A 15,622-nucleotide genomic window follows, 5' to 3' on the forward strand; every position below is an offset into this window, starting at 1 on the left:
AACAACAACAACACTGAGAGCCTGAAACCAGTACATAGCAAGAGGAGATTCATTTCTCCCCAGGTAATCTATTATTCGGTCAGAAATGAGGTTGTCTGTAAGTACAGACTCAATGTTATAAATAGATGATCAGAAGCTTGCTTTTATTTTCTGCCCTAAGAAAAATAATCACTCACCCTACAGAGGTGGCTCCAAGTCTTTCTGATAACATTCTAGGACCTGTTTGGCTACTAGAACTGAAAGAACTCTTTTAAAGCTACAGAACCCCTCTCATACCCCCTAAATTGCACACTACAGAGATACATTCTTTAACAAATAATTTCAAAGGGTTCCTTGCATCCTAAAACCCATCCTGGTAACTGGAAATTTAAGAATTCACCCACCACCATGTAGTATTCCAAAAACCTTTACTGCTTCCAATTAATAAAAAATAACAAAATTCTCTATAGGAAATATCAACCCATTCATGCGCCCCCTTTTTTGAAAATACTTTTTTTTTTTTTTTGTTTAAAGCAAGCTCTATGGGATGCCTGGGTGGCTCAGTTGGTTAAGCAGCTGCCTTCAGCTCAGGTCATGATCCCAGCATCCTGGGATCGAGTCCCACATCGGGCTCCTTGCTCGGCAGGGAGCCTGCTTCTCCCTCTGCCTCTGCCTACCATTCTGTCTGCCTGTGCTCGCTCTCTCTCTCTCTCTCATAAATAAATAAAATCTTAAAAAAAAAAAAAAAAGTAAAGCAAGCTCTATAAGGAGCTTGAATTCACAACCCTGAGATCAGGAGTTGCATGCTCGACTGAACCAGCCAGGTGCCCCACATTTTTCTTCTTTTCCAACTTTCTGATTTCTATTAAATCTTTAACCGAAAAGTCTTAGGGTTAAAGAAAATTCATTCAATATATTTAAAACTGTTGCCTGGATCCAGTCTGACTGCATGATCTTCTAACTGTGGAGACATGACAATTAGCAAGAACAATACAGGTTTTTAGAGACCAGTGAGCTTGGGCTGACCAAGCAAGCTATTTGTTGTATAACTACTTTACCTAATTTTTTTGAGCCTCCTTTCTCACCTGTAAAATGAGTATATTACCTGATAGGGAGCTATTTGGAAGACAAACAATAAAATAAAACATCTGACACCGAAAAGGCTGAATTAAGACCTTTAGAGACCCAAATCATCAGGACTCCAGTGCCAGAATCATTAAGATATTGGTGGAAAATAGAGAACACACTTGAACTGCGTAACTTGACTACTTACAAAGACATGGCAAAGTTCAGGCAAACCAACAAGGAATAATGGAGTAATCTAGAGCTAGTAAGGGACCAGTTCTTTCTATCCCTAGATTTGAAGGGGTAAAGTGAAGAAGCTAGAAGCTCAAGAGGGCTGCCTAACTGGCGTCATGGTCTTTGGTAGAGTGACAGACAACTTCTGGGACCTGGGGAATAAATACCCTGACCATTCTTGATATTGAAGGTATTACAAATTGGGTCAATACAACCCAAAGTCAGAGGGCAAGGGAGCCTGTGAATGCAGACAGAACAGGATGGAGAGCAGCTCTGAAGGGGACATGGAAGATCTCCTGCACCACTTCTGCCCCAGCAAAATTCCAGCTACTAAACCACTGAACACAAAACTTGCACATATGCTGAAACTGAAATACCTTCTTTCTAGAACTTTCAGTTACAAACTTTGGAATTTTTTGTTTTTGTTTTAAGCAGGCTCCAAAACCAACATGGGGCTTGAACTCACAACCTAGAGATCAAGAGCCACACGATCTACTGACTGAGCCAGCCCAGTGCCCCTTGAGTTATTATTATTATTATTTTTAAAGATTTATTTATTTGACAGAGAGAGATCACAAGTAGGCAGAGAGGCAGGCAGAGAGAGAGGGGGAAGCAGGCTCCCCGCCGAGCAGAGAGCCCGATGCGGGGCTCGATCCCAGGACCCTGAGATCATGACCGGAGCTGAAGGCAGAGGTTTAACCCACTGAGCCACCCAGGCGCCCCTCCCTTGAGTTATTATTAAAAGCAGATTTCTTTTCTCAGACTTTCTGGTGTCCCTGCTCTGCTGGTGCCTTAAGCACATGCCTAGATGGCCTCTAGCGCAGCTATGAGTGTCGCCCCTAGACAGGAAAGCCTCGATAAACGGGAACTGGTAAGTCTCCAGTTAACTCCTGAATGCTAACTCTAAGGATCTCCACAAGATTTCTGAGCATCCAGAAGGAATTTAGAAAGAATCTTAGGATTTTTCTCTTTAGGTATCACTCATTAAGCAATTCAGAAATTGGATTTTCTTAGGCTCAGAAAATCCTCTGGTTGTAAAACTTCTTATAATCCTAGTGAATGACAGGAAAGTTTATAGTTTCTTATGAAAGAGAATAAAAGAAATCAGGACATCAATTTCACATTGACATTTTTATTAACGCCAACTGTTTTTTAATTATTATTTTTTTAAAACAATAGCACAAAAATGTTTCAAGGAAGCAGTCTCACAATCTGATGACCTTCTGAAATACAGTCAAGCCACACCAAATATGAAATTCCTGTTAATAACACAAAACAAATATTTTTAAAAAGGAAAAATAAAAAGAAGAGGGAAAAGAAAGTAGGAAAAAAGGTAAGGGCAGAGGAAAGCAATGAGATGTAGTTAAAACTCACTGGGTCAGGCAGGTGAGGCTTATTAGTAGAATACACTGTTAAAGCAAAGAGTGGCACACACAGGCTTACGATCTTTGCTGTTCTACCCAGTCACCACTAATACACAGCCCCGGGTGGTGGCCACTGACTTCTTCCACGTCCACGGTGAACCGGGAGAAGGCAGTGTTGATACTGTCATGAAGAGGTTTAACCGTTGGCCTGTTGGACAACTACGAACATTTTGTTTGTTTGTTTTTTAGCAGAATAACTCCTTCAGGATGGTCTGGCTGAAAACCCTTTCTTTTCTATGTGTCACCTATATGCATCTCAGGGCTCTTAAAAGTTGTCTTAAAAAAGAAAGAAAAAAAATAATGTATATCAGTTTCTCTTATTTAATGTGGCTATAAAAGATGTTTCCTTATTATTTCTTTATCTCTAAGAAGGACACCGGGGATGAAGGTTGGGGGTAGAACTAAGAGGAAGAAAAAACCCAGACCAGGTTAGGTTTGGTGGTTTTTTTTATACTTTTTTTTTTTTTTTCCTTTTGGCCAGGGGTGGGGTCACACAGAAGGGAAGGCATGGAGGAAAATTATGATCCTTGGTTTAGATTGAGTTATGCAGGAAAATATATCTTCCCGATCAGTCCCCATGCCAAAAAAACCCAAAAAACAAAACAAAAACAAAAAAACCCAAAACAAACCAAACAAAAAAAGCCTAACAAACCCAAAAAAACCAAAAAAACACTTGGAATTATGCACAGATTCTATGTTATACCAGCTATCAGCCTTTCACGTTTAACCATTCCCAGCAATGGACACTACCCTCGGCTTGTAGGCTGCTTGCAGAACCCACTTCACAAAAAATCTTCTTCCCCCAGAAGCCTCTAGTTTCCTTTTGGTAGGTTATAAAAACAGAACATCTGTCATTAAGAGGAGAGTGTTAAATACTTTTAACCACTGACAAGGCTTCAGGAAGTTTCACAGTTTCGTTATGCTCTATTTTATTACTATCATATTTACATTTTTATTTTTTATTTTTATTTTTTTATTTTTTTGCTGAATTGCTGATTTTCCTTTTTCAATAGAATTTAATTCTGGAGTGTGAGCAGGAACCAGTTAACTACATTCATTGTCCAACCCCCACTGGTTTGAAAGAAGACTCCAAATTCTCTGCATGTGAATCAGCTGTTCAGTAGCCCCACCTCCCCCCGCCCCCCCACAGCCAAGCAGCAGGACCGCAGCAGCGGTGGCGCGCTGGGCTCACGCTGTAGGGGGCGAGGACTTTCGCTGAAGGAGGTACTGGTGAATGCTCTCAGCATCTCGCTTTAGCCAAGCCGCATTCAGCAGGATATTCTCACAGCACTGCTGGATGGTACGCTCAGCTGACGGAGCGGGGTGACTCTCGAAGAAAGCCTGGCGTAAAACAACCCGGAGTGTAGGATCAGTACCAGCAATAGTAAGAAGGTAACAGTATCACAGCTCAGGAAAAAATACCACTCTTCTGTAAAGGATTCAAAAGCTTCAATCATGAAAATTTACCACTGCCACTCCCAGGCTAAAAGAAAACCAGCAGCTCCTTAGACTTGCATTCAGGAATTCTTCTCCAAATACACGCTTAAAATCGAATCCAAAGTTAATGAAGAGATAGAACCTATGGCCTTTCTTCTAGTGTGGGCGCTGGAATTAGGCTTGGGATTCAAATCTAGGCTGGATCATGTATTAACCTATGACTTTTCGTTAAACAAACTCTTCTGTTTTCTCATTTATGAGAAAATATTTACTCCAGAAGATTCAAGAAAACCCCATATAAACTGTTAACGTAATAGTTGGCAGGCAGGGTCCTTAAGGACTCAAAACACATTCTGGCTGCTTCTAATAGAGATTAAACTGCGAAGGATGATAAAACCATGAAGCTTTGATAGACTCACATTTTTCATACAAGACTATTTCTGAGTTTGTTGTAATTTATTACAAAGCTTATTGATTAAAGATGCAATAAACTATTTTCTAATGAAGTATGCCAAGATTCACAGAAAACAAAGCAACTCTTGGGGCACCTGGGTGGCTTAGTCGGTTAAGTGTCTGACTCTTGATTTCAGCTCAGGTCATCATGATCTCAGGGTCCTGGGTTCAAGCCCCGTGTCAGGCTCCATGGTCAGTGGGGTGTCTGCTTGGGATCCTCTCTCTCCCTCTGCCCCTCCTTCACTCACTCTCACTCACTCTGTCTCTCTCTCTGAGATAAATAAATAAAAACTTAAAAAAAAAAATGAAAACAAAGCACCTCTTAAATACCAACCAGCGAAAGGATGGGGGTCTTTACTTTGAACTCATCATCACAGTGTATAAGGGAGAATGACTAATTCATCAGATTAAGTCTAGAACTTTTAGAAATCAATAACCTTATTTTGTTTACATACAATGGCTCCTGCTCCAAGGCTCTTTAGGGCCTGAGTAAGATACAAGACTTCCCCTCATTGCATCTCCACAAACAGCACTACCATTTACATATTAGAAACCTGGGAATTATCCTCTACTCTTCCTTCTTCCTCTGCCAGGTATGTCCACAACACAGAGAAGCCACTCAGAAAATATTTGTTGAACCAAAGATTAACAAAATCAAGCCCCCTGAATTTCATTACTCCATCTCCCCCAAGCTACTTTATCATTCTTGCTTGGACAGTTAGCATCCCAACATCTTCTCTTCGCCAACCCACACTTTCTCCGCACTGTAGCCAGGCTGAAATTTTTATCACACAAATCACATCAACTCACTCTGTTTATAGGCAATTCAAGGGCTTCCCGCTTTTAGGAAAATTTTCATACAGGCTATAGGGCTCTCCATGGTCTGGCCTCTACCTATCTTACCAGCCTCAGCGCAGCCACTCACTGCCCTTCCCCTCCAAACCCAGTGTGTGTACCTCTCCTTCAGAGCACTTATATCCTTTACAATATACAATGTAAACTAAATGAAGGCAGAGATCAAGTCTCTCAGTGTTTTCTCAAGCTCTGAATTCTTAAAATCTTATTCCTAGAATGGTTTCCAGAATGAATGAAACAGCACTATAGCTCTCAGAACTTCTAAATTTACATCTCATAACCCCATTGCCTTCAACAAGAGGAAGATGAAAATGACATTTCAAAAGTACTTCACAATTAAAGGCAACGGAAGGCTTAAAGTTAAGATTTTCCTCATCAGTGTAGATTTGTTCCCCAAATGCTGAACTTTACCACTTAACTGATTATTATCCTTCGTAAAGGCTAAGAGGACAGTCCCTACATAGCCATCTTCTCTCCCTGTGCATATGACAGATTACAAAGGTTATTAGAAAGGAAAAAATTATCAAGGACCTACCACTCCATTCCAGTCTGTTACTGGTGATGTTAGTTACTCTAAATAACAATCTTATTATCACCCCATTTTATGGATAAGGAAACACAGGGAGATCATGGGGTTAAAAACATGCTTGAAATCACATAGCTAATCAGGGCAAGGGATGGTTTTCTACTCGGACTGACTGATTCCAAGTTCCATGTTTTTTCAACCATATTTCAACGCCCTCAAAGATGATTCCAACCCCAAATTCTTCAAGCATTAAAGACACAACCCAAACAGTCTTTTTCCAAGCAAAAACAAGGATAAATACAGCATTACCCCATTACCTGCACTGTATGATTACAATGTGGCTTATTAGTTTTTACTTACTACCTTGAAAAGTAAAAAGTAAATAGCACTTTGCTTACCTTAACCTCTCCAGCCATTTTGTCAACTGCAAATCCCTCAACTGACAGCTGAAAAAACAACAGGTTAAACAGTAAATGCAACTAAAAGAGGCTAGGAACAAAATTCCATTTATCCTAAAAATGAGCCATTCTATTCTCTCCCAACTTCAGAATATTCTAGAGGATGCATGATGGGTGAAGGACAAGCCCTTTAATAAAGCTAATAACTATTTAAAGAAACTTTCTTTTCTTTTTTCTTTTTTTTTTTTTTAAGAAACTCTTAAAGAGCAAAGACCATCGTCTACAGACCTAGTGAATCATGGATGTCCTTAAATAACATCTACGATGAATAAGGTACTCAAAATAAAAATCTTCACACACCTTTATTAGTCTGGATATTAAGAATCCTCCCTGGTATCGATTATAAAGTTCTTCCCAGTTGTCTTTTATAAATTTCCAAGCAGCCTTCCTTCCATGCTTGCTGCCTCCAGCCACTCCACCAATTACTGACACAGTGTCCTGTGGACGTACCTCTTCCTAAAAATAGAAAGGGAACTAAAAATCTACTGTACTCAAAACATCTTCTGGTGCTAGAAAGGGCAGATACTTTTGAGGTACCCAAGCAATCACACTGAAGACCCTCATTCCTTGTTTTAGGAATAACTGGCACCAGAAGCTTCTGGCAAAGAGAAGAATGTTTAACCTAAAGATGAGCCAAATTGAGAATGAGGCATTGAGACCTGTACAGACAGGCTGCACAAAAGATACTTGCTTAGGTTCCTCCAGGGTTAAGAAAGGAAGAGACAGAAGGTAGGTACTGGGATAATTATGCTTTCCAGTTTATTTCTGCCTCCAACTATTCTGATTCTCACCGTTATGGGGTGGTATACAGGTCAGTAGCAAAAGCCCATTCCATTTCCCCAGACTAAGAGGAAGCCTCAGTTTAGGGTTAAAGCAGATCAAGAAGAAACTGAATTAAAGACACTTGCCACAGATCAGTGGGTTACAATTCCCTCTGTAGGCAGTTTTTGTTGTAACTTACTGAAAGTGCAAACGTGAGGACTTTTTGAATCAATTCAGGTGAAAGAGTAGCCCCAAGGACCCTTTCAATTCGGTTTTTCTCTTCCTGCATATCTGCTTGTTTGTGAAGCTACAATGAAAAAATAAAGATATAGTTAACTCTCCCCTAGAAGTTATGCATATGCTTGTGTGAGCTTCTCCCCCAAACTTTTTGCTCTACATTCTCGCTGACTGAGATTGCACAGTATTAAATTAACAAAAGGAAATACCTTTTAAGATGTTCAGGCACTACATTTTTCATATGCCAATACAGTAAGTCACTATGTAAGTCTGTACTATGTGAATGGCTTGTCATCAGTTCTGAGCAGTTTAACATCAAGGTCTGAGGGATATATGTCTGACTAATGTTCTGTGTTAGATGAATAAACTAATCATCACTAATACGATTGAAGGTCATCCATTTAATTTCTAACAGGAAAAAGTAAACGTTAATTTAAAAAAAGGACTTTATTTACTTATTTATTTGAGAGAGAGAGAATGAGAGAGAGAGCATGAGAGGGGGGAAGGTCAGAGGGAGAAGCAGACTCCCCGCTGAGCAGGGAGCCCAATTTGGGACTCTATCCTGGGACTCCAGGATCATGACCCGAGCCGAAGGCAGTCACTTCACCAACTGAGCCACCCAGGCACCCCAATAAATGTTAATATTAATTCATGAGTCTCTGATCAGTGGGATTCTGTATCATCACATTTTTTTTTAAAGATTTTATTTATTTATTTGTCAGAGAGCGAGAGAGCGAGCACAAGCAGGCAGAGTGGCAGGGAGAGGCAGAGAGAGAAGCAGGCTCCCTGCTGAGCAAAGAGCCGGATGTGGGGCTCGATCCCAGGACCGTGGGATCATGACCTGAGCTGAAGGCAGCGGCTTAACCCGCTGAGCCATCCAGGCACCCCTATCATCACATTTTTAACTGCAAAATCAGCACATGTTGAACACAGAAAATTGGGAAAATAGAGAGGCATAAAAAAACAAATTAAATTATCGGGGCAGCTGGGTGGCTCAGATGGTTGAATGCCTGCCTTCAGCTCAGGTCATAATCTCAGGGTCCTGAGATCGAGCCCCACATCAGGCTCCCTGCTCAGCGGGAAGTCTGCTTCTCTCTCCTTCTACCCCTCACCCTCACTCATATTCTCTCTTTCTCTCTCAAATAAGTGAATAAAATCTTTAGGGGAAAAAAAAAAAAAAAGAAGGGGCGCCTGGGTGGCTCAGTAGGTTAAAGCCTCTGCCCTCGGCTCAGGTCATGGTCCCGGGGTCCTGGGATCAAGCCCTGCATTGAGCTCTCTGCTTGTGGGGAGCCTGCTTCCTCCCCTCTCTCTCTGCCTACTTGTGATCTCTGTCAAGTAAATAAATAAAACCTTAAAAAAAAAAAGACAAAAAATTAAAGTATTGATATGTATATTACTAATCAGAAATAAGACCCCCTTATAGCTGCTATTTTGTGACCTTTAAAAAATATTTAAATTACAGGTAATTTTATTTTCTTTATACTTTTATAGCCTCTAAATCTTCCACAGTGACTATACCAAGTCTTTTTTTAATCATCAGAAGCAAAACATTATACATGTAAATAATTAGAATTACAAAGGTGTATGAGATACCTCTCCAAGACAACTTAATTTATAGATTCTGCTGATCATCTCTCCCACTGAAGATTCTATACTGACCAGTGTCTGCAGACCCCATCACAGGTCCCAGTTTCCCCTTCCTTTCCTTTGGACTCTTGAGCAGCAATGTGGTAAAATAAATAGGAAGTCAGGAGATCTGGGTTCTAGTCCTAGTTTTGCCTCTAACTAGCTGTGTGATCTTGACTAAGTCCTTAACCCTTCTGGATCTCAGTTTCCCCAGTTGTAAAATGAGTGGGATGGACAGATAATTTCTAAAGGTCCTTTTCAGCTCCAATACTCAAAGTCTGAACTCTGGCTTGCAGGAAGCATTGTTTTCCCCAAGGAAAACCTGTTACACTTGACCACTAGATGGCACCATAACACCACATTCCAAATACACTTTGAAATAAAAGTTTGGTTCTTTTTTTTTTAATCCTGCCTCATTATTCCTAAATTACCAACAGAAAACAATCCTCCTCATCTCCCATCAACTGGTTACTTGAAGAAACTTAATTTGGTCTTCATTAGAGCTCTGCTTATAGTAAAGCAGAACTACAGTCAGCTCCCTTGTATTAACAGATGCAAACACTTACTAAAATATACATAGTAGTGTTAAGTTCTTTAAAGTATTCCACGACATGAAAATGCCCAGGTTATCTGTCACGAGAATTCCAGAACCCCTGATTTTTGTTCCATACTTTTATGGAAAAGACAAAACCCACAAATACCTGATTTCATCTACAAAGAAATACATGATTTATAGCGCACAGGTTCACAGACTATTAAGAATGAGAAACGACCAACCCAAAGTATAACTTTCCTATTATTAGAAAGGAAACTCTTGCACAAGATCAGTAAAGTGGCACATTTTGAGTTTCTTAAAGTTTCTATTTTTCAAAATAGTTTAGTCATTTAAATAGGATTTGTTTAAAACTAAATACTAGAAATTAGATTTGCAATTCTGATCCACTTGGGATCAGAAATGTTCTTAATCCATTAAGGATGAAAGTAATAAGCACATTTCATTCCTGTTTTTGTTGTTCCCCTCCTTAAGTGCGGGTCTTTAAATGAATGGGCTTTATAGGTCTGACAGGTAATTTGGGTATTTACACACACTTTGCACATTTTATTTGATGGTAATAGATTCAGCTCCCTCTACCACTGATGCAATCAGAATAGTCCAGTTATTTCTTAGATTGATAACTACATGGACAGGGACTTAGGCAGCATTTGTTCCACAGTATTAGTATTTGAGTTTAATTATATGCCAACCACCCTGGGAAAACTACAGAGGCAGCAGGCAGGTCAGTCAATTTCCTGTCCATTCATAAATGGAGCACTGGTATAGCTCAAATCCTTGAGATAAGTGATCATCTATCCACTTTCTCTCTTTAAAGGATTTTATTATTTACTTTTTATTTACTTTACAGGAGAGAGAGAGAGCACAAGCAGGGGGAGCAGCAAGGAGAAGGAGAAGCAGACTCCCCGCTGAGCAGGGAGCTTGATGCAGTGCTTGATCTCAGGACCCTGGGATCATGACCTGAGCCGAAGGCAGACACTTAGCTGACTGAGCCACCAAGGCGCCCCATCTATCCCCTTTCCAAGCACAGACATAAACCTTGGGAAATACCCTAGTAACTTTACACTGAAGGGAAAATTTTTAAGAACCTGACATGTTAATCAAAATGAACATTTCAGTTTTTATATTTAAGGTGCATAAACTTATGAATAAAAAAAAAGAAGTGAAGTTAGATGACTTTTGGCACTGTATTGGTAGTATACATGAAAAGACATTATGTATTTCTCCCAAGGTTTTTCTTTTTAAGAGCGAGAAAGAGAAAGCGTATGTGCACATGCATGTGGGGGGTGGCGCTGAGGGAGAGAGAGAATCCTAAGCAGACTCCCTGCCAAGTGCTCAGCCCGACACGGAGCTCCATCTAATGACCCTGAGATCATGACCTGAGCTGAAATCAAGAGTTGACTAAGCCACCCAGGCGCTCCTCCCATAGTTTCTTAGTATCTGCCCGTCTGCAGTATGCATATCTGCACGTATGTCTTTTGCCCAGACTTTTAACCACCTAACAACACGCATAGTCTCTGTGTCAATCCGTGTTAAAGAGCAGAAAATGGGAGCCCTTCCCAAATTTACTCACCTTTAGCATAATGTCTAAGGTAGTGCCATCACCATGCTTCAGAACAGTCAGATAGACCTACAGAGAACACAGGAACAAAAAAGAAGGCATCTGATTAAATGTATCTTCTTCCAAACAGTCCAATGTTAAGAAAAGACATAAGGCGAATCAAACAATTTATAAATAGCTGTGTGTGGATGTTACATACAAATTGTGGCAAAGAGCTTAGAGCCCACACTGAGAAGCAGCAAGGCAGACAGCGCCGCGTGGTGAGTAACAGCAGCACACACCCACTCCCTCGGGGAAATGTGCGCTGATCATCACCTTTCAGCACCAGAGTCTGGCCTGAGAAATGTTAGACAAAGGACACGCTGGCTACAGAACACTGAATGCACCCATTAAATCAGAATCAGACATGATTTGTGGGTCAGTACTTAGGTCATTTTTGGTTCCCATTACACATTCCGCAGTATACACAGAATGATGCAGTCACTTAAAGATCAAGGTTATTCATCATGAAAACGTACAGGACTCCTCAGATCAGCGGAGAGAATCTGTTTCCCTTCTACGTGGTCCTTAAACCGACGACGGGCTTCTTCTAACGTTGCCTTATGTCCTGCTTTTCCTAGTTTTCCCAGAACCAAGCCCCTCAGGAGTGCGTCTAGATGACCTGATTAAGAAGTAAAAGAGACACGGAACTGCTTAAAAATCCTGCTTTCACAAGTATGCTACCTGGCTATCCTGTAATTGTGTTATACTATATCTACCATCTTGAACAAACACAATCAATTACCTTAGTACTTGAGAGAACACCTGATTTACATTACTCAAATCACAAGAGTGAAATGAAGTGCTAAACAGATTAGCTAAACAAATAAATTTGCTGACTTTGTCTACAAATGTCAACGATCTGAATTTATTAAGTGTTTACTCCATCTAGGAGAGTACACTGCTAAGGACCGTATGTGAAAGGAAGAGGAGGAACAGGCTTAGATCACGCGGTTTTGACCCAAGATTCAGAGAAAGATCACATACAGAACTAGTATGCTGTGTATAATAAATTGAAATCTTAGATTTAAAAATCGACTTCTGACGGATCTATGGACTCCAAAGATATGTAAACGTGCAATAAGCACATAAGGAGAGGCTCAATATTGGTGATTAGGGAAACACAAATCGAAACCACAGTGAGCTGCCACTTTACACCCACTAGGATGACTGAAGACAGACAGACAATAACAAGCACTGTTAAGGGTGCGGAGAAATTAGAACCCTCATACATTGCTGGTGGGGTGTAAAATGTGTGGCCACTTTGAAAGACAAGCTGGCAATTCCTAAAGAGGTTACACAGAGAGTCACCGTATGATCCAGCCATCATTCCACCTTTAGGCATATACCCGAGAGAAATGGAAGCATTATGTCCACACAAAAACTTGTTTACACACATGTTCACAGCAGTATTCACAGCTGTCCAGTACGAATCCGAACATCCATCAAGTGATGAAAACACAGAGTGTGGTACGCCCGAACGATAGCATATTACTCAGCTGTGAGAGGAATGCAGCACTGACAGACAATGCAAAATGGACGTACCTTTGAAACATTCTGCTACGTGAAAAACGCGAGACACAGAAGGCTACGTGGGGTAGGAGTCCACACATAAGAAATGCCCAGAGCAGGCAAATCCATAGAGACAGAAAGGAGATTAGTAGTTGCCAGGGACGGAGGTTGCCAGGAAACGGGAAGTGACTGCCAATGGGTAGGGAGTTTCTTTTAAGGCTAAAGAAATTGTTCTGGAATTAGATATGGGGATAGTTGTGTAACCTTGTGAACAAATTAAAAAAGACTAAGTTGTATACTTTTAAGAGGTCCGTTTTATGATATATTGATTATATCTCAAAAAAAGAAAGTTAACACCAGCAATGACGGATTGCAATACCAAAATGGACAGGTTAAGTCGTGGCTTATTCACACAGTGAATACCACTAAGCAATAAAAAGGAATGAACACACTGGATGTATCTTAAGTATGATACTGAGCGAGAGAAGCCAGATAGAAGAACAGAATATATATTAGCATTCCATTGATATAAAGTTCTAGAAGAGGTAATATTAACCTAGGGTGAAAGAAGGCAGAACAGTGTTTGCCTGCAGGGGACGGGCAGGGGACACCTGAGTGGCAGGGACTGACCGGGAAGAGGCCCTGAGGCAACCTCCTTTGGTGTCCGCATTTGTCAAAAGTCAGGGAACTGTAACATTTACACTGTGTACCTTGCTACACCTAAATTGTACCTCGGTAAAAAGTAAGTTTAAGAAAACCACAGGAGATCAATAGATAACACAAGAGGACATCAGTGAAGAACCAATTTGTAATTCTGGCTCCGGTACTGACTTGCAAGGCAATGTTTTGTTATTTTGCTGTTTGGCCCTTCCAGCTATAAACGTAGAAAGTTAAAGAAAGACATTCTCCTTATTTCATAAAGCTCTGTTTGAGCCCAAAAAGTTTTACACATTATCACCATTGACAAAGAAAGACAACATCCGCTAATTTGCCTATAACTGTCTCCACATACCCTCTCCTGTCTTGTTTCTGGGATCTCTGTTCCTGACTAAAGCCAGTCCTCCACTGGATCTGACTTCCCTCCATCACTTGGCCATCGCTCTGGCAATTACTCCCCTCTCTTCACACCATGAATTTTTCTGTTACTATTCCATCACTGTCATCAGCACAAAAACATGTTATAAAATCTCCCACTTTGTTAAAAAAAAAAAAAAAGTGTCTCCACTCACCTAGCTCTCTCCAGACTACCCCCTTTCAGCAAAAACTCCTTTAAAAAGCTGTCTAAGTGTGTTGTCTCCTCTTCCCCTACTCCCAGTCTGGAGAACCCAAACCACCACCACTCCACAAAATTTGCCAAGGTAATCACCAATTCTTTACCTTGCCTGACTCAGAGCAGCATCTGTCATGGTGGATAACTCTCTAACTGTACTGCTTTTTTTTTTTTTTTTTAAGATTTTATTTATTTGAGAGAGAGACAGAGAGTGTGCACAAGACAGGGTAAGGTCAGAGAGAAGCAGATTCCCCACTGAGCAGGGAGCCTGATGTGGGACTCGATTCTGGGACTCCAGGATCATGACCTGAGCCGAAGGCAGTCATGTAACCAACTGAGCCACCCAGGCACCCCTCCGTCTGCGCTGCTTCTTAAGCTGTCTGGGACATCTCCTTGCTCCTGACTCTCTCACCTCACTGGTCAGTGAGTCTCCCCAGCTGATACCTCCTCTTCCACCCAATCTCCAAATCCTAGCCTAGCCTAAGACCTAGTCCTCAGACTATTCTTCTCTCCACCTACATTCCAGCCCTGCATGATCTCTAGTTTCGTGGCTATATATACCATCTATGAACTAAGTGGATTTATTTGGCCTAGACCACTAGGTATGATACTCTCCACCAGGATGTTTAAAAGGACCTCACATTTCTCATGTCTAAAACCCAACTCCTGATTGCCCCCAGCCTGCTGCTGTGGCAGTCTTCCCCATTCCTGCAGATGGCAACTTCACTCCTTCAGTCTCAAGGCCAGAATGTGGCGGCTCCTCTCACTCCACCGCAGCCAGTTCACCACCAAACAGATTCAGTTCTGCCTTCAGAACAACCACAGAATTTACCACTTACAAGTGCAAGCTGCAACCAGCGCCTCAACTGCACTCTGTAACCTGTCTCCCTGCTCCTTTCTCTGGGCTCCCAACTCCGGTCTGGTTTCCACAAAGCAGAGTATATCCAGTCATGTTCTGCTTCAGCTCTCAAGTTCACTTCTCATACCACTAAACTGTGAAAATCCAAAATAGTGTACGAGCTCCCATAGGTCCTACAGGAGCTGAACCGCTTCCCGCTCCCTGTCTCCCTCACTACTCTGTCCTGTTATCACAAGGACCCAAGCATGCTCCTGCTGCAGGCCTTCCGCACTGGCTGTTCCCTGCTGGACCCTTTCCCTCTGGATGGCCTCCCAGCTCTCTCTCAGAGGTGTCTGCTTATGTACACACATCACCTCATCACGAGGGATGGCTGCTCTGACCACTCGATGAGCTACCGGCCTCCTCCTCTTTGGCTACCTCACCTATCTGGATTTTTCTTCATGATGCCGCTGCCACCTAAAATATCATGTATTTAATGATTTGCTGTGCCTCCCACTGGAAGTAAGCCACACAGGGCAATGCTTTCTTCACTGCTGTACCACCAGCTCCCAGAATAGAACCTGGTTATTTACTAGGTGCAAAAGTATTTGCTGAATCAATGAAGGGAAAACACAGAGCTCTAGGTAATTGTTACTGCTGCTCTTACTGCAAAAGACCCCCTCCGGGACAAGATTGCTCGGGAGGGAAATACCATCTTTAGTTATTTGCAGATGGTAGAAAATAATTATATATAAAGCCTTTAGATCACCCACCATTCCCAACATGTACAGGA

At 41.4% G+C, this 15,622-nt stretch overlaps 1 protein-coding gene across 4 annotated transcripts in view; it reads right to left on the reverse strand.

Moving 5' to 3' along the window:
- Positions 1–3,157: 3,157 nt before the first annotated feature.
- The window catches only part of NPEPPS (aminopeptidase puromycin sensitive), an 85,181-nt gene continuing 72,716 nt past the window's right edge, over positions 3,158–15,622 (reverse strand). For all 4 annotated transcript variants that reach the window (XM_032871414.1, XM_032871413.1, XM_032871415.1 and 1 more), the window contains 6 exons: positions 11,689–11,831; positions 11,183–11,239; positions 7,393–7,500; positions 6,732–6,887; positions 6,372–6,419; positions 3,158–4,043 (listed from right to left, as the gene is read on the reverse strand). In XM_032871414.1, coding sequence (XP_032727305.1) covers positions 3,891–4,043; positions 6,372–6,419; positions 6,732–6,887; positions 7,393–7,500; positions 11,183–11,239; positions 11,689–11,831 — 665 coding nt within the window. In that variant the 3' untranslated portion in view covers positions 3,158–3,890. The remainder of the gene's footprint in view (positions 4,044–6,371; positions 6,420–6,731; positions 6,888–7,392; positions 7,501–11,182; positions 11,240–11,688; positions 11,832–15,622) is intronic.

The sequence above is a fragment of the Lontra canadensis genome, unplaced genomic scaffold, assembly GCF_010015895.1.
Source record: "Lontra canadensis isolate GAN:19392208 unplaced genomic scaffold, GSC_riverotter_1.0 scaffold43, whole genome shotgun sequence".
NCBI lineage: Eukaryota > Metazoa > Chordata > Mammalia > Carnivora > Mustelidae > Lontra > Lontra canadensis.